Source organism: Salvelinus alpinus, chromosome 9 (genome assembly GCF_045679555.1).
Source record: "Salvelinus alpinus chromosome 9, SLU_Salpinus.1, whole genome shotgun sequence".
NCBI lineage: Eukaryota > Metazoa > Chordata > Actinopteri > Salmoniformes > Salmonidae > Salvelinus > Salvelinus alpinus.
This window is the reverse complement of record NC_092094.1, coordinates 51,862,836-51,885,813: the sequence shown is the minus strand read 5'-3', so window position 1 is coordinate 51,885,813 and position 22,978 is coordinate 51,862,836. Positions and strand designations below refer to the sequence as shown.

At 43.2% G+C, this 22,978-nt stretch overlaps 1 protein-coding gene across 1 annotated transcript in view; it reads right to left on the bottom strand.

The window, feature by feature from the left end:
• The window catches only part of LOC139584004 (ethanolamine kinase 1), a 33,921-nt gene that overhangs the window by 5,531 nt on the left and 5,412 nt on the right, over positions 1-22,978 (bottom strand). Inside the window, exons 3-6 of the mRNA XM_071415516.1 lie at positions 20,883-21,023; positions 11,903-12,051; positions 10,639-10,722; positions 6,161-6,321 (exon numbers count right to left, since the gene is read on the bottom strand). Of these exons, the coding sequence (XP_071271617.1) occupies positions 6,161-6,321; positions 10,639-10,722; positions 11,903-12,051; positions 20,883-21,023 (535 nt within the window). The remainder of the gene's footprint in view (positions 1-6,160; positions 6,322-10,638; positions 10,723-11,902; positions 12,052-20,882; positions 21,024-22,978) is intronic.

Below are 22,978 nucleotides of genomic sequence, written 5' to 3'. Positions count from 1 at the left end.
TACTAATACGAAATAGAGTCATCATCACAGAGTCACAGTCTTTGGCCCTTCGGTACCTGGGAAGGGGTTCCCTGATGGGGACAAAGAAGATTCAGATCAACTTTATTATACCCCCGGGGGGGGGGAATTCATTTGGTCATGTGCTTAAAAAGACGGTACATAAAACATGAAACACACAGAAACAACACAATGGAATTCATTCAAAGTGCCATAGCTACACATTGAAAGTGAAAGTGCAATATGCTGTATAGTCGAGGGACCAACAGACTATCTATTATACAGCCTAATGGATGTTGGGGAAAAAATGAGTCCCCATATCTATCTGTTTTGATTTTCTTTTGAAGAAGTCTCTTTCCCCTTGTCCGGCTGAGTGAGTTTTGAGTAAAGGGGATGAGTACTGTCTTGTTAAATACTTTCAAGTTTTAGGAGGATGAGTTTTGTGTATACGTTGGTGTCTGATTCTTGATCTACACCAATTATTTCCAAACATGCATATATGACCAAAGGACTGCACACTGCAGGACAGATTTATAGAACATTTGTTAGATATGGCAGTCGATATTAAAAATGTTCAGTTTGCGTAAAAAAACATTCTCTTTTGCAATTTCTTTATCATAGAGCGAGTTGTAGAGAACTCAGTGTGCCTTGGCTCGCTCTGTCTGGGCTTAAGATGGGGAGAGGAGCAGTGGAGAAGCTCCCATCCCAAGAACATTGGCGGAGAGCCACTTCTTAGTGATGCCACAGAGACGATTTGTCTATTAATGGGCTCTGGGAAATATCAAAACATACCCCAGCAGTTCAGGGGGCATCAATATCAGTTCTTTCTCTTTTTGTGATTGATGAAGGGCAATTCCACAGAAACGGATAACGGTAACAAACCATACAACTCTATGCACAAGGACTACTTTGAGCAATTTCCATCGAGAAATTCACAAAAACACAGTTACTGGAAGAACTGTGCAGATGCAAAGTTTGGTAAGAGAATCGCGGTAAAATCTTGCTCAGTTTTTTATGCGACCACATTTTCCAAAATCTTGAACAAATATAGTGTTCCGAATTAAGATTCAAAGATGTCTGCAGAAAGAATTGCTTGTCAGCTATGACATGACACCTTGAGTTTAAAAAAAATCCCTTTTGGTTATTGAACTACAATAAGTGTAGTGGATTTACACCCGGTAAAATATTTACGGTAACGGAATTACATAATGGGTCCCTGATCTGTACTATACAGAAATGCATAATCGTGGATATATACAGTTGAAGTCGGAAGTTTAAATACACCTTAGTCAAATACATTTAAACTCAGTTTTTCACAATTCCGGTCAGTTAGGATCACCACTTTATTTTAAGAATGTGAAATGTTAGAATAATAGTTGAGAGAATGATTTATTTCAGCTTTTCTTTCATCACATTCGCAGTGGGTCAGAAGTTTACATACACTCAATTAGTATTTGGTAGCATTGCCTTTATATTGTTTAACTTGAGTCAAACGTTTCAGGTAGCCTTCCACAAGCTTCCCACAATAAGTTGGGTGAATTTTGGCCCATTCCTCCTGACAGAGCTGGTGTAACTGAGTCAGGTTTGTAGGCCTCCTTGCTCGCACACGCTTTTTCAGTTCTGCCCACACATTTTGTATAGGATTGAGGTCAGGGCTTTGTGATGGCCACTCCAATACCTTGACTTTGTTGTCCTTAAGCCATTTTGCAACAACTTTGGAAGTATGCTTGTGGTCATTGTCCATTTGGAAGACCCACACAAGTTTTAATGACTCCAACCTAAGTGTATGTAAACTTCCGACTTCAACTGTAAGTCATTCTCTTCATGGTGATGTATCCTGAATAGGCACACAAATGTAGAAATATGCAATATCATAATTTGCATATTTGGGTATTATTCTACCCACTGGCTACATTTGGTTGGTTCGTAGCGGACCAAATCTGAACCAATCATAGACGTCTATGTTTCATAAGTTCGGACATCACAGTACAGCACAGTAGAGTAGAGTATAGTTCAGTGCAGTACAGTAAAGCAAAGTATAGTTCAGTACTGTACTATAGTCTAGTGTGCTCTACTGTACTGTACTGAACTCTACGTGTATTTACAGTACTGTACTCTAATGAAACTGTGCTGTCCAAACTTGTGAAACATAAACATCAATGATTGGTTCAGATTTGGTCCGGTCACCAATCATTGACGTCTATGTTTGGGCCAAGTCAAGGCCGGTCTGGATGATAAATCAAAGTCCGTGGTTTCTGACTACACATGTGCTATGATTTCCCATTTCCCAATTTGGTAACAGAATTAAGAGATTTAATCACTTAATAGATCATAAACAAAATTGATATTGGTAGGTCTACTTTTACATTCCTCTGGGCACCAACTGGTTGAATCGAAGTTGTTTCAAAGTAATTTGTAAACGTATTGTGCTGCGGAATCTACGTGGAAAATACATTGAATTTGAAAAAAGTTAACGGTTGTTTTGAGGGTGGAATTTCAACCACGGGATTATGTCATCATTGTAACCAATTTTCAACATAGACAAACCTTATATAAAATATGTTTAATTTGTACCTTTGAAACAACATCAGATCTTCAACGTTATTTGCTGGGCAGCACCTCCTACTGGATAGTTGATCTATCTACAGCTATTCATTTGGTCCCCCATCCAGGGTTTTAACCAAGCCCTGTGCTGCTTAGCTTTGATATTTGCCACTGACTAGTACCAATACACTATCGTGAGAATGATTGCACGATCTCTTAATAACTATAGCTGATCGTGGACTACAGGAAACGGAGTGGCGAGCACACCCCCATCCACATCAATGTGGCTGTAGTGGAGCGCGTTGTGAGCTTCAAGTTCCTCAGTGTCCACATCACTAAGGAATTAACATGGCCCACACACACCAACACAGTTGCGAAGAGGGCACGACAGCACCTCTTCCCCCTCAGGAGGCTGAAAAGATTTGGCATGGGCCCTCAGATCCTCAAAAAGTTCTACAACTGCACCATTGAATGCATCTTGACATAGCAGCTGCAAGGCATCCGACCGCAAATGTCCTACAGAGGGTGGTGAGTACGGCCCAGTACATCACTGCCATTCAGGACTTCTATACCAGACGGTGTCAGAGGAAGACTCCAGCCACCCAAGCCGTAGACTGTTCTCTCTGCTACTGCCCGGCAAGTGGTACCAGTGCACCAAGTCTGGAACCAACAGGACCCTGAACAGCTTCTAGCCCCAAGCCATAACTGCTGAACAAGACTGCTAAATAGTTAATCATATGGCTACCCGGACTACCTGCATTGACCATTTTTTGCACTAACTCTCTTGCACTGACTCTCTGGCACACACTGGATTCACTACCCACACACTCACACATACTTACACTGACACCCGAACACACACACTCACACACTACATAGTGAGTCCAGTGTGAGTCCAGACAAATTCTGTCTCCTAGAGATGAACGTACTTTGGTGCGAAAAGTGCAAATCAATCCCAGAACAACAGCAAAGGACCTTGTGAGGATGTTGGAGGAAACAGGTACAAAAGTATCTACAGTGGGGAGAACAAGTATTTGATACACTGCCGATTTTGCAGGTTTTCCTACTTACAAAGCATGTAGAGGTCTGTCATTTTTATCATAGGTACACTTCAACTGTGAGAGACGGAATCTAAAAATCAAAAATCCAGAAAATCACATTGTATGATTTTTAAGTAATTAATTAGCATTTTATTGCATGACATAAGTATTTGATACATCAGAAAAGCAGAACTTAATATTTGGTACAGAAACCTTTGTTTGCAATTACAGAGATCATACGTTTCCTGTAGTTCTTGACCAGGTTTGCACACACTGCAGCAGGGATTTCGGCCCACTCCTCCATACAGACCTTCTCCAGATCCTTCAGGTTTCGGGGCTGTCGCTGGGCAATATGGACTTTCAGCTCCCTCCAAAGATTTTCTATTGGGTTCAGGTCTGGAGACTGGCTAGGCCACTCCAGGACCTTGAGATGGTTCTTACGGAGCCACTCCTTAGTTGCCCTGGCTGTGTGTTTCGGGTCGTTGTCATGCTGGAAGACGCAGCCACGACCCATCTTCAATGCTCTTACTGAGGGAATGAGGTTGTTGGCCAAGATCTCGCGATACATGGCCCCATCCATCCTCCCCTCAATACGGTGCAGTCGTCCTGTCCCCTTTGCAGAAAAGCATCCCCAAAGAATGATGTTTCCACCTCCATGCTTCACGGTTGGGATGGTGTTCCTGGGGTTGTACTCATCCTTCTTCCTCCAAACACGGCGAGTGGAGTTTAGACCAAAAAGCTCTATTTTTGTCTCATCAGACCACATGACCTTCTCCCATTCCTCCTCTGGATCATCCAGATGGTCATTGCCAAACTTCAGACGGGCCTGGACATGCGCTGGCTTGAGCAGGGGGACCTTGCGTGCGCTGCAGGATTTTAATCCATGACGGCGTAGTGTGTTACTAATGGTTTTCTTTGAGACTGTGGTCCCAGCTCTCTTCAGGTCATTGACCAGGTCCTGCCGTGTAGTTCTGGGCTGATCCCTCACCTTCCTCATGATCATTGATGCCCCACGAGGTGAGATCTTGCATGGAGCCCCAGACCGAGGGTGATTGACCGTCATCTTGAACTTCTTCCATTTTCTAATAATTGCGCCAACAGTTGTTGCCTTCTCACCAAGCTGCTTGCCTATTGTCCTGTAGCTAGGACTGTCTGGGTGTGGTCTGAGAGAGGCGTCTAATTGGATGAGCCTAAAGGGAGGGATATGTAACCTGAAAAACTGTGGTCCCAGCTCTCTTCAGGTCATTGACCAGGTCCTGCCGTGTAGTTCTGGGCTGATCCCTCACCTTCCTCATGATCATTGATGCCCCACGAGGTGAGATCTTGCATGGAGCCCCAGACCGAGGGTGATTGACCGTCATCTTGAACTTCTTCCATTTTCTAATAATTGCGCCAACAGTTGTTGCCTTCTCACCAAGCTGCTTGCCTATTGTCCTGTAGCTAGGACTGTCTGGGTGTGGTCTGAGAGAGGCGTCTAATTGGATGAGCCTAAAGGGAGGGATATGTAACCTGAAAACTAGCTGAAAACAGACAGGTTTGAAACTCTCTATGTTATTGGTCTATTAACTTATAACGCCTGGTGATGTTGTCAGGAATGCCAAAACTCAATCCCACCCAAACAGGCTGAAATAACAGGCGGCTTTTTCAAACAGCTCTTACACTCAAAGGGTATTATCATAACGTTCACAATTTCACAGTATTATTCCAACCTCATAGTGTGGAAATGTATAGAAACCCCCCCCCAAAAAAAATCACATTTTTGATTGCACTGGGCCTTTAAATGAAAAGCAGCTACGCCAAACGTTTTTTCTCGTGATTGTTTTGATCAACAAGCATATCCACCATCTCCACGCCAGACTTGCAAATTACTTGGACTGGAAACTTGACACAGCCATTAGTTGTCAGTGAGTGAGTGACTTCTCCCACTTCACCAAGCCAGAGTTCTTGGTTTGTCACAGAAATCTGATTTCAATCAACAAGATGTTATCGCTGCTCTTATTCATTTCCAGGCCATAATTTTTTCTTCCTCGCTCCACGTTTAGAGGAAAAGAAAATGCCTTCTCATCATTTCTGTGCTATTTTGAGAGACATCGACACTACCCCAAAGATTACCAAGACAATCTTGCATATTGTGTCGACTTATGAAAGCAGCATGAGTCTAGTCCAGCTCCACTCGAGCCTCCAACGACTGGAAATTGTGGTTGTAAAAAAAAATACATCTCGGCTGCTGTCTGTCATTTTTTCTTGCAGTGGTTTCAAATCAACTCCGATAGAGTCTGTCAAAACGCACAGGGCGGTAGGTCGATCATACTTTGGTTTTTGGGAATCTGGACCCATAAACGGACATAGTTGGATGTTAGTTTAAATGTTGAACTATAGTGAAATTCAGGCTCCCCTGCAAAAACTACTACTTGTCTCTGCATCAACAAATACTCATTAAATGGATGTGTCAGCCAATGAACACAACAAATATATATGCGAGTTAGAAAGTAGATATAAAGTATTTTGCTGTGATTGTCTACTTAGACTATTGTGAAATATCAATGCCGGATAATAGGTGCTGTGCCATTGACTCTCACCAGTGAGAACTTGCAGACTTGAACATAGAGCTTCTGAACCTCTAGTTCTGTAACTGTGGCCTCCAGCCCCACACTGTGCTTGTAGCTCTCAAGGTAAGCAGTCAACCAGTCCCTCTGCAGTTCAGGTCTGGGATACAGGCTGTAGTCAGTGTCACTCGTACCTTGGGGATGGATCAAACACACAGATAAATGAGAACTTGTCAAACCATAGGGTTTGATTACACATCTTAAAGGGACATTTTACTCATAAATGTAACTTGTCAGTTTATCTTTTCTATACATTTGGGGTGGAGGCATATACTGTAGATGGACAGGGGTCGTGTCTTGACATTAGACTTAGAGATCTGAAAAAATACTTCTTTAGAGGTCTGAAAACAAACTTTGAAAGTGTAATGTCCATTTAATGAGCTTGGTTAGTACAAGTTCAATGTTGAAGGCGAAATTAAATATTGAAATACATTTAAATAATGAGAGAGAAAGCTGATGTGAGAGAAAGCTCAGTGACAAACAACAATAGCCACTACCCCTGTCAAAAACTGTATTTACTTTTTCAAATCAAATCAAATTTATTAGTCACATACACATGGTTAGCAGATGTTAATGCGAGTGTAGCGAAATGCTTGTGCTTCTAGTTCCGACAATGCAGTAATAACAACAAGTAATCTAACCTAACAATTCCGCAACTACTACCTTATACACGCAAGTGTAAAGGGATAAAGAATATGTACATAAAGATATATGAATGAGTGATGGTACAGACGGCATAGGCAAGGTGCAGTAGATGGTATAGAGTACGGTATATACCTATGAGATGAGTACTGTAGGGTATGTAAACATAAAGTGGCATAGTTTAAAGTGGCTAGTGGTACATGTATTACATAAGATGGCAAGATGCAGTAGATGATATAGAGTACAGTATATACATATACATAAGAGATGTGTAATGTAGGGTATGTAAACATTATATTAGGTGGCATTGTTTAAAGTGGCTGGTGGTACATTTTTACATAATTTCCATCAATTCCCATTTTTAAGGTGGCTGGAGCTGAGTCAGTTTGTTGGCAGCGGCCGCTAAATGTTAGTGGTGGCTGTTTAACAGTCTGATGGCCTTGAGATAGAAGCTGTTTTTCAGTCTCTCGGTCCCTGCTTGGATGCACCTGTACTGACCTCGCCTTCTGGATGATAGCGGGGTGAACAGGTAGTGGCTTGGGTGGTTGTTGTCCTTGATGATCTTTATGGCCTTCCTGTGACATCGGGTGGTGTAGGTGTCCTGGAGGGCAGGTAGTTTGCCCCGGGTGATGCGTTCTGCCGACCTCACTACCCTCTGGAGAGCCTTACGGTTGTGTGCGGAGCAGTTGCCGTACCAGGCGGTGATACAGCCCGACAGGATGCTCTCGATTGTGCATCTGTAGAAGTTTGTGAGTGCTTTTGGTGACAAGCCGAATTTCTTCAGCCTCCTGAGGTTGAAGAGGCGCTGCTGCGCCTTCTTCACAACGCTGTCTGTGTGGGTGGACCAATTCAGTTTGTCCGTGATGTGTACACCGAGGAACTTAAAACTTTCCACCTTCTCCACTACTGACCCGTCGATGTGGATAGGGGGGAGCTCCCTCTGCTGTTTCCTGAAGTCCACAATCATCTCCTTTGTTTTGTTGACGTTGAGTGTGAGGTTATTTTCCTGACACCACACTCCGAGGGCCCTCACCTCCTCCCTGTAGGCCGTCTCGTCGTTGTTGGTAATCAAGCCTACCACTGTAGTGTCGTCCGCAAACTTGATGATTGAGTTGGAGGCGTGCATGGCCACGCAGTCGTGGGTGAACAGGGAGTACAGGAGAGGGCTCAGAACGCACCCTTGTGGGGCCCCAGTGTTGAGGATCAGCGGGGTGGAGATGTTGTTACCTACCCTCACCACCTGGGGGCGGCCCGTCAGGAAGTCCAGGACCCAGTTGCACAGGGCGGGGTCGAGGCCCAGGGTCTCGAGCTTGATGACGAGTTTGGAGGGTACTATGGTGTTAAATGCTGAGCTGTAGTCGATGAACAGCATTCTCACATAGGTATTCCTCTTGTCCAGATGGGTTAGGGCAGTGTGCAGTGTGGTTGCGATTGCGTCGTCTGTGGACCTATTGGGTCGGTAAGCAAATTGGAGTGGGTCTAGGGTGTCCGGTAGGGTGGAGGTGATATGGTCCTTGACTAGTCTCTCAAAGCACTTCATGATGACGGAAGTGAGTGCTACGGGGCGGTAGTCGTTTAGCTCAGTTACCTTAGCTTTCTTGGGAACAGGAACAATGGTGGCCCTCTTGAAGCATGTGGGAACAGCAGACTGGGCTAAGGATTGATTGAATATGTCCGTAAACACACCAGCCAGCTGGTCTGCGCATGCTCTGAGGACGCGGCTGGGAATGCCGTCTGGGCCTGCAGCCTTGCGAGGGTTAACACGTTTAAATGTTTTACTCACCTCGGCTGCAGTGAAGGAGAGCCCGCAGGTTTTGGTAGTGGGCCGTGTCAGTGGCACTGTATTATCCTCAAAGCGGGCAAAAAAGGTATTTAGCCTGTCTGGGAGCAAGACATCCTGATCCGCGACGGGGCTGCTTTTCTTTTTGTAATCCGTGATAGACTGTAGACCCTGCCACATACCCCTTGTGTCTGAGCTGTTGAATTGCGATTCAATTTTGTCTCTGTACTGGGACTTAGCCTGTTTGATAGCCTTGCGGAGAGAATAGCTACACTGTGTGTATTCGGTCATGTTTCCGGTCACCTTGCCCTGGTTAAAAGCAGTGGTTCGCGCTTTCAGTTTCACGCGAATGCTGCCGTTAATCCACGGTTTCTGGTTTGGGAATGTTTTAATCGTTGCTCTGGGTACGACATCGTCAATGCACTTCCTAATGAACTCGCTCACCGAATCTGCATATTCATCATTGTTGTTGTTGGACGCCGTGCGGAACATATTCCAATCCGCGTGATCAAAGCAGTCTTGAAGCGTGGATTCAGATTGGTCGGACCAGCGTTGAACAGACCTGAGCGCGGGAGCTTGTAGTTTTAATTTCTGTTTGTAGGCTGGAATCAACAAAATGGAGTCGTGGTCAGCTTTTCCGAAAGGAGGGCGGGGGAGGGCCTTATATGCGTCGCGGAAGTTAGTATAACAATGGTCCAGAGTTCTGCCAGCCCTGGTCGGACAATCGATGTGCTGATAGAATTTAGGGAGTTTTGTTTTTAGATTAGCCTTGTTAAAATCCCCAGCTACGATGAATGCAGCCTCAGGGTGTGTGGTTTCCAGTTTACAGAGAGTCAGATAGAGTTCGTTCAGGGCCATCGATGTGTCTGCTTGGGGGGGAATATATACGGCTGTGATTATGACCGAAGTGAATTCCCTTGGTAGATAATGCGGTCTACATTTGATTGTGAGGAGTTCTAGATCAGGTGAACAGAATGACTTTAGTTCCTGAGTGTTGTTATGATGGTCACACCACGTCTCGTTAATCATGAGGCATACCCCCCCGCCCCTCTTCTTACCAGAAAGATGTATGTTTCTGTCTGCGCGATGCGTGAAGAAACCAGCTGGCTGCACCGACTCCGTTAGCGTCTTTTCAGTTAGCCATGTTTCCGTGAAGCAGAGCACGTTGCAATCCCTGATGTCTCTCTCGAATGTTACCCGTGCTCGGATTTCATCGACCTTATTCTCAAGAGACTGGACATTGGCGAGTAGTATGCTAGGGAGTGGAGCGCGATGTGCTCGTCTCCGAAGCCTGACCAGGAGACCGCTACGTTTGCCCCTTTTTCGGCGTCGTGTAGCTTCGCCGGCTGGGATCAGGTCCATTGTATTGGGTGGAAGGCAAGACACTGGATCCGTTTCGGGAAAGTCATATTCCTGGTAGGAAGGGTGGTTAGTTGACGTTAATCGTATATTCAGTAGTTCCTCCCGGCTGTATGTAATGAAACTTAAGATCACCCGGGGTACCAATGTAAGAAATAACACATAGAAAAACAAAATACTGCATATTTTCCAAGGAACGCGAAGCGAGGCAGCCATCCTGTTCGGCGCCGGAAGTTGTACTCATGTGATTTTGCAGTTTACACTATACCGCTCTCAGCTAAGGCTCCAAATAGAACCAGTTAACGTTAGCTAGCTAGCTAAGAAGCCCTTTAGCAAGCGCTTTAGATCAATGCCTGAGACTGATGGGCCCACACTGTTTGGCTAGCGAGATTAAATAGTCTACTGAGGCCTTCTAGCTAGCTATCTAACGTTAGCTCGTGCAAACTGCAACACCACCTAAGTAAATAAAAATTTTGTACTGGCTATTTTTGTTGGGTTTGTTTGATTTTGCATAGTGACATTGCTAATCTATTTTTGACATTAAACTATGCAGTTAACCCGGTCCAGGTAAAGAAAATAAGTTTCCAGTTCCTCCGAGATACACAGAAATAAAACAACCAGTCACGGATCAGGGGCCACTCCCTATGAATTATAAACTGAAGTAACGCACCTGCAAACTCATTGAAATGGTTGCCTATGTCGAAGGCCTGGTAGTTAAAATCAGCATACTCATAGTCAATGAATCTCACCATGCCTAAAGGAGGAGAGATTAATGTAGGGTTAATGCAGCTTATTACGATGACACACATGCACTTTAGTAAACTGTTCTTTGGCACTTCAGTAATAGACGTATTTGAATCCAGATCTGGGTCTCAAATACTTGTAAAAAATCCATTCAAATACCTTACCTGGGCCTGTTGGAGCTTGCCTGGCTTAATAAATCAAAGTCCCAAAACTGTCAACTCCACCCACCAGGCAGACTTCAAGTACTTGAAACCCAAGTCTGTACTCTATTCATGTTGCTATAATTGATAGTGTGATCTGAAAGCTTCAACAAATAATAGTTTTGGGGGTGCTTATATTTGTCGTGTTACACACTTGTACAAGTGTTCATCATTGCAAGTTTGTAATTGAAATGTGCTTCTTGCGAATCCAAACTCCCCCTGAGACACCCGGATGGAGTGGGGTCATGGTCAGGGTCACCGTTGTCCAGCGACCCTGGAGCAATTGGGGTTAAGTGCCTTGCTCAAGAGCATAGCGGCAGTTTTTTCAACTTGTCGGCTGTGAGATTTGAACCACCAACCTTTTGAGCCTAACCTCGAGGCTACCTCCCGCACCTTAGTCAACACCCAAAAGTCAATGCTAAATTTCCTCAATTAGATACAATGAAATTATTTTCCATTTTACTTAGATTATGTTCCAGTATCATAGGCTTTTAGTTTGTGCTTTACTGTTGCAACTGCAACGTCCCTGACAAGATTCAGAGAAACATGAATCATTTCTTTATCATAATCGTGTGCCTTACATGCATCATAGCAATGCTGCAAGTTTGAAATGACATTAGGACATTAAAAAAATGAAAAGAGGATTAAGGGAATAGGGTATAGGTTTAGTAGCAAAATAAAGGAAAGCTGTGGGATCGATCAAGACCGTTTCGTGAACCACATTTTGTCAAAGTTTTAAAGTGGAACATGTCCTACAATCAGACCACTTTATAAGTGGAAATAAGTGAAATCGAAGGGACATCAAGAGTTATTGAGTCTAAAATATGGCAATCTTGTATTCTTACCGACACTGATGGTCTATTGCACCAGATTGGCAGAACAAATGCTATACCTAAACAGTTCAATTCTAATGAATCCAGTTCTACCCCATGCCCCGTTGCTTTTCTAACTACTGTACAAAATGAACTCGCATCATACACCCTCACCCACCCTCTTTGTTGTCGTAGATTATATTTTTAGTCAGGAGGTCGTTGTGACACAGCACGGTCGGCGAGCCGATCTGAGAGAGGTGTCTTTTCAGCGTCTCCATTTCATCTGACAGGGTTTCGATGCTAGGGATCTCTCGCAGCAGCTTGGAACTGTGTGGGCAAAAAAAATCAATAAAATAACAGTTACACATTGCAGGCACTGAAAGTATCATCACATTCAAATGTATTTCATGCTATTCCACATGCTGTTTTTACACAGATGAAGGACGGTATAATGTGTTTTAGAATGTACTAAAGATGCATGTGCTGCAGCCTTTCTTGTCGCCGGCTATTTTAATTCTGTGTCATTAAGACACGTGATGCCAACAAATCTCCTTCGCCATTAGGGGCGATAAAGTCCTAGACCACTGTTACGCTACCCACAAGCAAGCGTCCAAGGCCCTCCTCCCTCATCCGCCATTCGGCATGTCAGATCATGAGTCCGTATTCCTGCTTCCCTGTTTACAAGCAGAAGCTCAAACAGGAAGTACCTGCGACTCGCCCCGTTGAGAAATGTCATCAGAATCAGAGATTATGCTACAGGACTGCTTTGCTAGCGCCGACTGGAATATGTTCCGAGACTCCGCCAATAACATTGACGAGCTCACCACCTCCGTCACTGGCTTCATTAGGAAATGCATCGGCGACGTTGTCCACAGAGTGAAGGTTCGCTGCTTCGGAGCCGGACAATATTCTTGGGCACATTCTCAGAGCATGTGCAGATCAGCTGGACTGAACTCCATCTGCATCTGCATCTGGATCATGGGCTTCCTGACTGCCACACTGCCCCTCAACACGTGGGCCCCACTGGGGTGTGTGCTTAGTCCCCTCCTGTACTCCCTGTTCACCCACAACTGTGTGGCCACGCACGACTCCAACACCATCATCAAGTTTGCTGACGGACACAACGGTGGCAGGCCTGATCACCGGCGATGATTATACAGCCTACAGGGAGGAGGTCAGTGACCTGGCAGTGTGGTGCCGGGACAACAAACTCTCCCTCAACATCAGTGAAACCAAGGAGCTGATCATGGACTACAGGAAACAGGGGGGCGAGCATACCACCAATGGAGGGGAGCTTCAAGTTCCTCTGTGTCCAAATCACTAAGGACTTAAAATGGTCTACTCACACAGTCGAGAGATTGAAAAGGTTTGTCATGGGCCCTCAAATCCTCAAAAAGTTATACAGCTGCAGCACTGAGAACATCTTGATCACTGCTTGTTAAGGCAACAGCACCGCCCTCGATCGCATGGTGCTACAGATGGTGGTGCGGACAGCCCAGTACATCACTGGGGCCGATCTCCCTACCATCTAGGACTTCTATATCAGGTGGTGTGAAAGGAAGGCCCGGAAAATCGTTCAAGACCCCAGCCACCCAAGCCATAGACTGTTCTCTCTGCTTCCGCACAGCAAGCGGTACCGGTGCATCAAGTCTGACACCAACATGCTCCTGAACAGCTTCTATTCCCAAGCCATAATCCTGCTAAATACTGTAGCTGACATAATGGCTACATGGACTATCTGAGTTGACCCTTATACTGTATTTTATTTTTGCACTGTCTCTATGCACACTCACGCACACTGACACTCCAACACACACATAACATGCACACACATTTATGCAGACTACACACCTGCACACACACTCACACACAATCATCATTTATGCTGCTGCCTCTCTGTTTATCATGTATCCTGATGCCTAGTCACCTTACATATCTACCTGTATCACTCCAGTATTCCTGCACATTGTTAATAATATGGTATTGGAACTGACACTGTATATAGCTTCTTACTTTCTTGTGTTATTCTTATTGTTTTTGTTCTACCTTCTGTTATTTTTAGTGCTACAATGATATTGATTGCTGCATTGTTGGGTTTGGCGCGTGCAAGGCATTTCACTGTACTTGTTCATGTGACAATAAAACTTAAATCTTGAAACAGTAAACAGTATATAGTACATGTGCAGGGCTCAGTGCCTTCAAGAGACTTGACCACTGACTGAATACGGACATTTTAAAAGAAAATATACTATATTGGACTTATTTCCATGTTTCAAGTTGTTGCATTACATCACGTCCATGTTGGCCATTAATCTATCAGTACACAGTACAAATACAGAGACAAATAAAGTCCATTACTTCCTGTGCCTGCAAAGACTTGAAGAAAGTCTAGAAGAGGAAAACGTCTGGCCCGGTCTTGTATTCAACCAGGGGGAGAATTACTTAATGCAGTAGTTCTCCAACCTGTAGATGCATTCTCCAGGCCTGCATGCGTTTACATCAAAACAAGTTGTTTATGACACTAGACAGCACAACATATCATCCGGAGAGGTTACATGCCTTCACAATGTTTTGTTATTCCTTCTTGGGAAAGCACTATCAATCAACAAAGGTCTTATTTTCACGGACGCCACTCGAAAATGCACCTGGGAAACGCTGTGTAAGCATTGTGCCGTTCAAATGATTTTTTTTGTCTCTTTTCAATCGCCAAAGAAAAAAAATCCAAGAAAGTAATTTAAACACTGTTATACCTATTTATGCAAGGGGACAAACAGTTGTGGTGCTATTATACACAGTTGTCGACATAATTTAGTGGGGTCTGTTAGGAACGTACAATAAAAGCAGAGACGTAGGCCGTTGTTTACAGTCATGACAGAGCTCTTTTCCCCTCCTACAGACCCTGCACTATTTTCTCAGACCCACAATCACTCATTTGGATGGAAGATTACTTTGTTCAGCTCCGTTTGAATAATTTTTCATTGTCGTTGCGAATGGACACTTTGCTCATCACTCATAAAGGCTTTGGGCCCTATTCAGTCAAAACTGTTATCTGTATTTCTGGGATATAGCCTACACTGTAACACAGTTTTGTTCTTACAACATGTGTTCTTGCAATTTTAGAATAACCCTGTTTTTTCTTAGTTTTTTACTTTCCCAGAAACTCTTAAAAATAGCTTAGTACAGGGGGTGGCAGGTAGCCTATTGGTTTGAGTGTTGGGCTAGTAACTGAAAGGTTGCTGGATCAAATCCCTGAGCTGACAAGGTAAAAATCTGTCATTCTGCCCCTGAACAAGGCAGTTAACCCACTGCTCCCTGGTAGGCTGTCATAATAAATAAGAATTTGTTCTTAACTGACTTGACTAGTTAAATAAAACAGTATGATATTAGTATTTCATTCCTATATTAGCTTTTTATGGGCAATTTATTTGTATCTCAATATCATCAATATTCATTAAAATATGTCCTATTAAATGTGGTTCGCAAATTCCATATCTCTTTAAAAATGCAAACTCATTTTTTATTCTGTTTGCAGAATAACAGTACAGAAGAAAACAAATGTTTGTTCAAAGGCACAATCCATGGTAAAAAAGAGAACTGGATTAATTCCGATCAATTATTCTATCTTCAAAATAAATTCAAACAACAAAAACAAGCTCCCAAACATTTTACATTGCAACACCACTCTGCTATCTTGAACTTTCCCCCCCTTCTCTTGCCCAACTCCTCTGCCTTTCAGATGCAGGCGGTCGTGAAGTATGCTGCTAGTCTCCCGGCTCCCACTCCTCTCATTTCTTTCAGTGAAGTTTCTAGAGAGCTAGCTACAGTAATTAGAGGAATTTCCTCTTCTGGCGGCTCGTTATCAATGCGCCTTATTTACAGCTGATTACCAGCTCCAGTGGAGCAGCAGTGATTATGGCAGTATTGTGTGGTTTGTGTTGAGTGTTAAATGGAAGAATTAGCAGGAGGGCTTTGAGCAGAGCAGGAGGCTGCTCTCTCCGGCTTCGCCACTCTCCTCGGAACTGTAGTGCAGCTGTATCTCTCCTGTCCTGTTCTCTCCTCCCCCACTCCTCTCCTGTTCTGCCCTCTTCCCCCCTCTCCTCAACACCACAGATGTATCTCCTCTCCTGTTCTCTCCTCTCCTTCCTCTCTTCTGCCTCCCACCCCAGCGGGTGACTGTCTGACGCTGACTGAGGGGCTCTTCTGCAGGTGCAGCCTCTTCCTGCTCCCCCTCTACCTCCGTTTCCTCGGAAGACACTCTTTCACAAGCACTTTTACATTCCCGAAGTACAAAAGTCTCTCTGATGCTTTTGTGTGTTGTCCGGTTCTCAACCTCTCCCTCTGTGGCTCCTTTTATCACACACAAAACCACAAACAAACATTCAAGGCAATAATTTGAAATGTATATTTTATGGACGATTGACTTGTAAGAGCCAATAGATTGGAAGAATTCCTTGTATAAGTGGAATACCGTACAATGAGAGATGTGAAAAATATAAACAAATTTGTTCTGCACAGAAATCAACCATATTTGATTATGTCATGCACTATGTATACAATAGTATGTGGACACCCCTTCAAATGAGTGGATTCAGCTCAGTGACTTTCCACGTGGCACTGTCAGAGTAGCCCCTGCTAGTGCAGCCCCAGTCAACTGTAAGTGCTGTTGCTGTGAAGTGAAATCGTCTATTGTAGCAACAACGGCTCAGCCTCAAAGTAATAGGCCACACAACATCACAGAACGGGACTGCAGAGTGCTGAAGCTCGTAGTGTGTAAAAATCGTCGACCCTCGGTTGGAACACTCACTACCGAGTTACAAACTGCTTCTGGTAGCCATGTCAGCAAAATAATTGTTTGTCGAAAACTTAATGAAATGGGCTTCCATGGCCAAACAGTCGCACACAAGCCTAACATCACCATGCGCAATGCCAAGCGTTGGCTGGAGTGGTGTAAAGCTCGCATTGGACTCTGGAGCAGTGGAAACGTGTTCTCCGGAATGATGAATCACGTTTCACCATCTGGCAGTCCGATGGACAAATCTGGGTTTGGCGGATGCATAGTGCCAACTATGTGGTCTCGGGCTGTTTTTCATGGTTCAGGCCCCTTGGTTCCAGTGAAGGGCAATCTTAATGCTACAGCATACAATGACATTGTAGACGAGTCTGTACTTCCTACTTTGTGGAAACAGTTTGGGGAAGGCCCTTTCCTGTTTCAGTATGACAATGCCCCCGTGCACAAAGCGAGGTCAATACAGAAATGGTTTGTCGAGATCGGTGTGGAAGAACTTGACTGGCCTGCAGGGCCCTGACCTCTACCCCATCCAACACCTTTGAAATTAATTGTAACACCAACTGCGAGCCAGACCTAATCGGCCAACATCCGTGCCCAACCTCACTAATGCTCTTGTGGCTGAATGGAAGCAAGTCCCCGCAGCAATGTTCCAACATCTAATGGAAAGCCTTCCGAGAAGAGTAGAGGCTGTTATAGCAGCAAAGGGGGGACAAACTCCATATTAATGCCCATGATTTTGGAATGAGATGTTCGCAGGTGTCCACATACTTTTGGTCATGTAGTGTATAAACCGACATTTAAATATTGATCTAGACATCCAAACAGTGGAGGCTGCTGAGGGGAGGACGGCTCCTAATAATACCTGAAACGGTGTAAATGGATTGGCATCAAACACATGGAAACCATGTGTCTGATGTATTTGATACCATTCCACCTATACATCTCCAGCCATTTCCACAAGCCCGTTCTCCCCAATTAAGGTGCCACCAACCTCCTGTGCATCCAAATGTCTGGAGACAATGTTCAACCTTTTAGTGGGGCCTTTCTGACTTTCTATTTGTTCTTTTTTTGTCCTATGAATTTGATTTTGAAACTTAACTGTGGATCAATTTGTCCAGGTTTAAAAATGTATCACAATATAGCTCCATCTATTGGACGTCCGAATGCGGTGCAACTTTAAAGCTGGTGTACGCTCTGCAAAATGAATAATGCCCTTTCTATAATTAAATTGTCTACAGGTTAGCAATTGCCTTGACATACTTGGGTTTAACATCATCTTAGTTACTTCTAAGATTCTTGAAAATTGTTTGCTTATACTTCCATTATCATATTGTAAATACCACTACCTGTGTCATGCCACATCATGTATATGTCTAAGAAAAACCATGAGCAGGCGCACACCCTGAGAAATTATTTTGTGTAGAGGTGCTGACTAACGGCGAGTAAACTGTAAGCTATCAAAATAAATAGAGAGTCGCACGCTATATATATATATATAAACTTCCCGTAATTTATCGAGGTAAACCACCAAGGTTTCGGTATTGCTGTGCCTTCTTCAGGGTAACGTCGTGAATGCTTGAGCCAGGTTATGTAGACAAACAGTGCAATTAGTGCAACCAATGACAATAGTGAGGGGGTGTGTCATAATTACTAGGTTGACGAGAATGAATTGAGTGAAACCCTTACAAGACAATAGTTTACAGCATGTTGAATATATTAGGCTATCGTTATCATATGGCAACATAAATTAGATATTGTACATCATATTAGCATCAACATACATTACTGTTGAATTTTATTTCATATACATTTATTTGTTTCCATTACATTTCATTGTTGTTACATGTAATCTTTTGGTTCAACCATAATGCATAATAAGCGTAGAAAGAATATATTCATTTATAAGAAGGAGAAATGTTCATAAGAAGGGCTTGAGATCAACGTCAATATTCAGACCACTAGGGGTCAGTGTTTTTAGACAGGATATCCTGTAGGCCTCCCTGTGTAGTAGTAGGGTCTCGATGTTACCTCCTCTCCTAGGTAAAGTAACAAATCAAATCAAATAGTATTAGTCACATGCGCCGAATACAACAGGTGTAGACCTTACAGTGAAATGCGTACTTGTAGCCCCTAACCAACAATGCAGTTGAAAAAATACGAATAAGAATAAGAGATAAAAGTAACAAGTAGTTAAAGAGCAGCAGTAAAATAACAACAGCGAGGCTATATACAGGGGGCACCGGTACAGAGTCAATGTGCGGGGGCACCGGTTAGTCGAGGTAATTTAGGTAATATGTACATGTAGGTAGAGTTATTAAAGTGGCTATGCATAGATGATAACAGAGAGTAGCAGCGGTGTAAAAGGTGGTGGGGCAATGCAAGTAGTCTGGATAGCCATTGCTCAATACCTGTGTATTTGAGGGAGGAGATAGGATGGTTAGCTCCAACAAAGTGAGCTGCTACTTGAAAGTCAACGCTCTTACACCTGATTAAGCTTTGGTGTTCAGCTATGCGTTGTTTTAATTTACTTTTCGTTTGTCCTATCTATGCTTTCCCACATGGACAGGTGATGAGATAGATTACTCCCTTTGTCTTGCATGAGATGATACCCCTAACAGGGATTTTCTGACCTGTATGTGGGTGTCTGAAGAAGGATGTTCATGTGGTGCTATTGCACTGGGTGCATGAGCCACATTCGTAGTTCCCATTTGGAATGGGTGTCAGGAGTGTCAGAGTGGGCTCAGGGGGCAGGTCAGATCTCACTAAGCTATCCCCAATACTGTGGCCATGCTTGTAGACCCCCAGTAACTATGACACACCCCCTCACTATTGTCATTGGTTGCACTAATTGCACTGTTTGTCTACATAACCTGGTTCAAGCATTCGTTACATTATCCTGAAGAAGGCACAGTGATGCCGAAACGTTGGTGGTTTACCCGATAAATGACTGGAAGTTTATATCAAGCGTGTGCGACTCTCTTTATTTAAAATAGAACTTATATGGGATGTTACACACACACACAAGTTAGTTGTCTGTGTCCTGTCATAGCAATGTTAAAAAGACTACTAGAGACATGCTGACTCCATCTCATATGTATGCAGGAAGCTGCTTCTATCTTATCGTAGTGATCCCAATCTCCCCATCGTACTTCTATGTTAAATGGATGACCCACTCCACAGCTAATTGCCCTGCCCTCTCCCCCCAAAACATAAAAAAACAGAACGAACATACTAGACTGGTGATATTCTTTCAATCTGAAAAACTAAAGCAGACCCACTACTTTGGGACTCTAGTTTGACTCGAGTTTGCATGGACTTCCGACCCCTCTTAGCAAACGTAAACAACGCAGAACATTTGACTGATAAGGGAGAGAGCGTTTCAAGGAAACCGAGCCAGTGTCTGCTTTTATTTGTAGTGTCTGGAAGTTCCATCTCACTTTTCACCCTGTGACCCTGGCTAAGATAGCACAATGTCATTACCACAGGCGCTACTCCCCCACCTCCTCAATGGGCCAATCACTTCTTCTCATCTTGGTGTCCCCACATAGCAAGAGAGAGTGGACTAATGCTGCGTTCATAACAAAATAGGAAGCTAGTAATTTCCACTTGTTCAGTCTTAAAAGCTACAATATGTAACTTTTTGGGCAACCATAGCAAATTCACATAAAAATATGAGTAATAGATCTTTCATTGAAGGCAAGTCTAAGAAGCGGTAGATCTGTTCTATGTATGCTATTTCTATGCTTCCCTTTCTGTAGTTTTGTTTTTGTGTCTTTTACTTTGGTTGTACAACAGCTGAAATACAATAATTTTGGTTATGGAAAATATGTTTCACACCGGTTTAGATGGTACAATGATTCTCTGGAACAATGACTGCTTGTTTTGTCATACAAACTGAAATTAGGAGAACTATTAGAATTTTCAACCAGGATATGGCTGAGCGATTTCTGCATAGTGCTTCTTACAATACGAGCCGGATACATTCACATGCTTTGAACCCGCTGAGAAACACAAATTGGCGGATGGCAAACAAGCTATGTCAACCCTAATCTAAAAGTACACATTAAGCTCACAAACAAATGATAGTGTTTAAAAACCATATTAATAGATTGCTTATAGACTTATTTACCAATAGTAATTACCAGTTGGAGGGACATTCAACTGAATTTTTCCCAGCTGTATGTGGTAAATACCACCTTCCTACTTGGTTATGAACGCAGCATAATAGCAACAGTAACGACTGGCTAAATGAGTCAGACTTCACCATCAATACAACTAATAAAGGAAGAGGAAAGTGAACGACTATTACAAATCTTTGGTTTACAAAAAACATTTAAGTTTCTAAGTAGATAGGGTTGTGTTTACTCACCTATGTGGTGCTGTTGTGTTGCTCTGAGCGTTATGGACAAGTTTGAGAAACTGGGCCATCTTCTTCCACAGAATATTCTCCACAGGGTTGTCCGATTCAAGCTTGATCGAGTGGATTTTTCCCATTTCTGTCGCAATCAATCTACAGAAGGAAAACAAATAGTATAATTGTATAACATAACTACAAATGAGACAGAACCAAGATATTGCACACAAAAAAAGCGACTTGACTTCTTGACCTGTTTGACTCGGCTTGGACACAGACAGCAACTCCGCCCACAATTAAGAAGGTAAGATACCTTATTCAAAAATCTCTGTGAGGTACTGTCTGTTTTCCAGCCGAGTCTTAATGGTGAAAGATCTCTTGTCCTCCTCATACACAACATTTTGAGGTTCAATTTGGCAGAACTATTTTCCTATAATGATTAATCTGGTCGGTGAACAGTAGGATTTAACGAAATTGATCGAGAGTTGACCTACAATCACGTGTAGAACCTAAGGAAATTGGTTCAGAGTTAAAATTGATCAATGGGAGTAAAACCTAAGGAAGCCGGTTTAGAGAACCTAAGGAAACTGGTTTAGAGAACCTAAGGAAGCTGGTTTAGAGAACCTAAGGAAACTGGTTCAGGGGATCAAAGGAAGCTGGTTTAGAGAACCTAAGGAAACTGGTTTAGAGAACCTAAGGAAACTGGTTTAGAGAACCTAAGGAAACTGGTTCAGGGGATCAAAGGAAATGTATCCAGGGAGTAAATCTAAGGAAACTGATTTACATTAAATAATAGGCATAATATATATCATTAAATACAATCACAATATACAGTATTTAACTGATTTGCACACATGCGAGGTAGTGAATTGAAGAGTAAGCATATTTAATGAGGTCGGTAAAAGTAAGTCAGAAGGTTGAAGGTAATACACAGAAATTTGACTGTAATTGTTTGGTTGGTATTAGTACAGTTTGAGTCCAACAAACATACTCTTTACAATGGTACCCACTGAGAAACCATTATCCAGACCCAAATCTTAATCACCGCCCCAGACTCACACACTGAGAGACTTACATAAAGTAAAAACAAACAAACACACACATGCACACACACGTACACACACACACACACACAGCCAGCCAACCAGCAGGTGCTACTCTAAAGAAAACCTTTAAGAACCTGTGAAAGCCTTCACATCGTTTTGTTCTCTGATGTCTCAGCGACCCTATCCTCTCCTCTGATACTCCTAAAAGACAGAGTACTCCCATGACCCCCGCACCAGACACATGGATGGATAACCCTCTCATTCCTCCATTCCCATGCTCCACTGTTATCGTTCACTTTCAGATCCAATGTGAGACTCACTGGATTGACACTGCTACAGCGCCCTATGAGAGTGGCGCGTTCCTACGTCATACTTCCAGGTTCATGCACCACAATCTCTTGACTAGACCTCAAGATGATGTAATCAAATTCACAAAAAACAAAGTCATTTCAGATATATATAAAACTATATTCGTATTTGTGTATTGATTAAATCCTACCTGATGCTTTTTATCAAGATATTTGACGCTCAAGACGTAAGACACTTCGCCGAAAGTTAGAACATTTGCATTGGAACTAAAGTGCCTTCAGAAACTATTCATACCCCTTGATTTATTCCCAACCCCTCTCGCTCCAGCCTCAGTCTCCGCACCTGGTTTCCTGCAACCCGTCCGAGCTTCCCCTGGCCTGCACTCCATCTTCCCCGTGTTTCAATAAATACCTTGGTTACTTCATCCCAGTCTCCTCGTCTGAGTCTGCTCTTGGGTTTCCCTGATCCACTCCGCGTAAACACATTGTCCGTAGCTTTTTGCTATGTTCGAATCACCTTTGTCAGTGATTACAGGTGTTACAGTCTTTCTGGGTAAGTCTCTAAGAGCTTCACACACCTGGATTGTACAAAAGCTCTGTCAAATAGGTTGTTGATCATTGCTAGACTACCATTTTAAAGTCTTGCCATAGATTTTCAAGCAGATTTAAGTCAAAACTGTAACTCGGCCACTCAGGAACATTCGTTTTCTTCTTAGTAAGCAACTATAGGATTTTGCCTGTGGTTAGCTGTATTCTG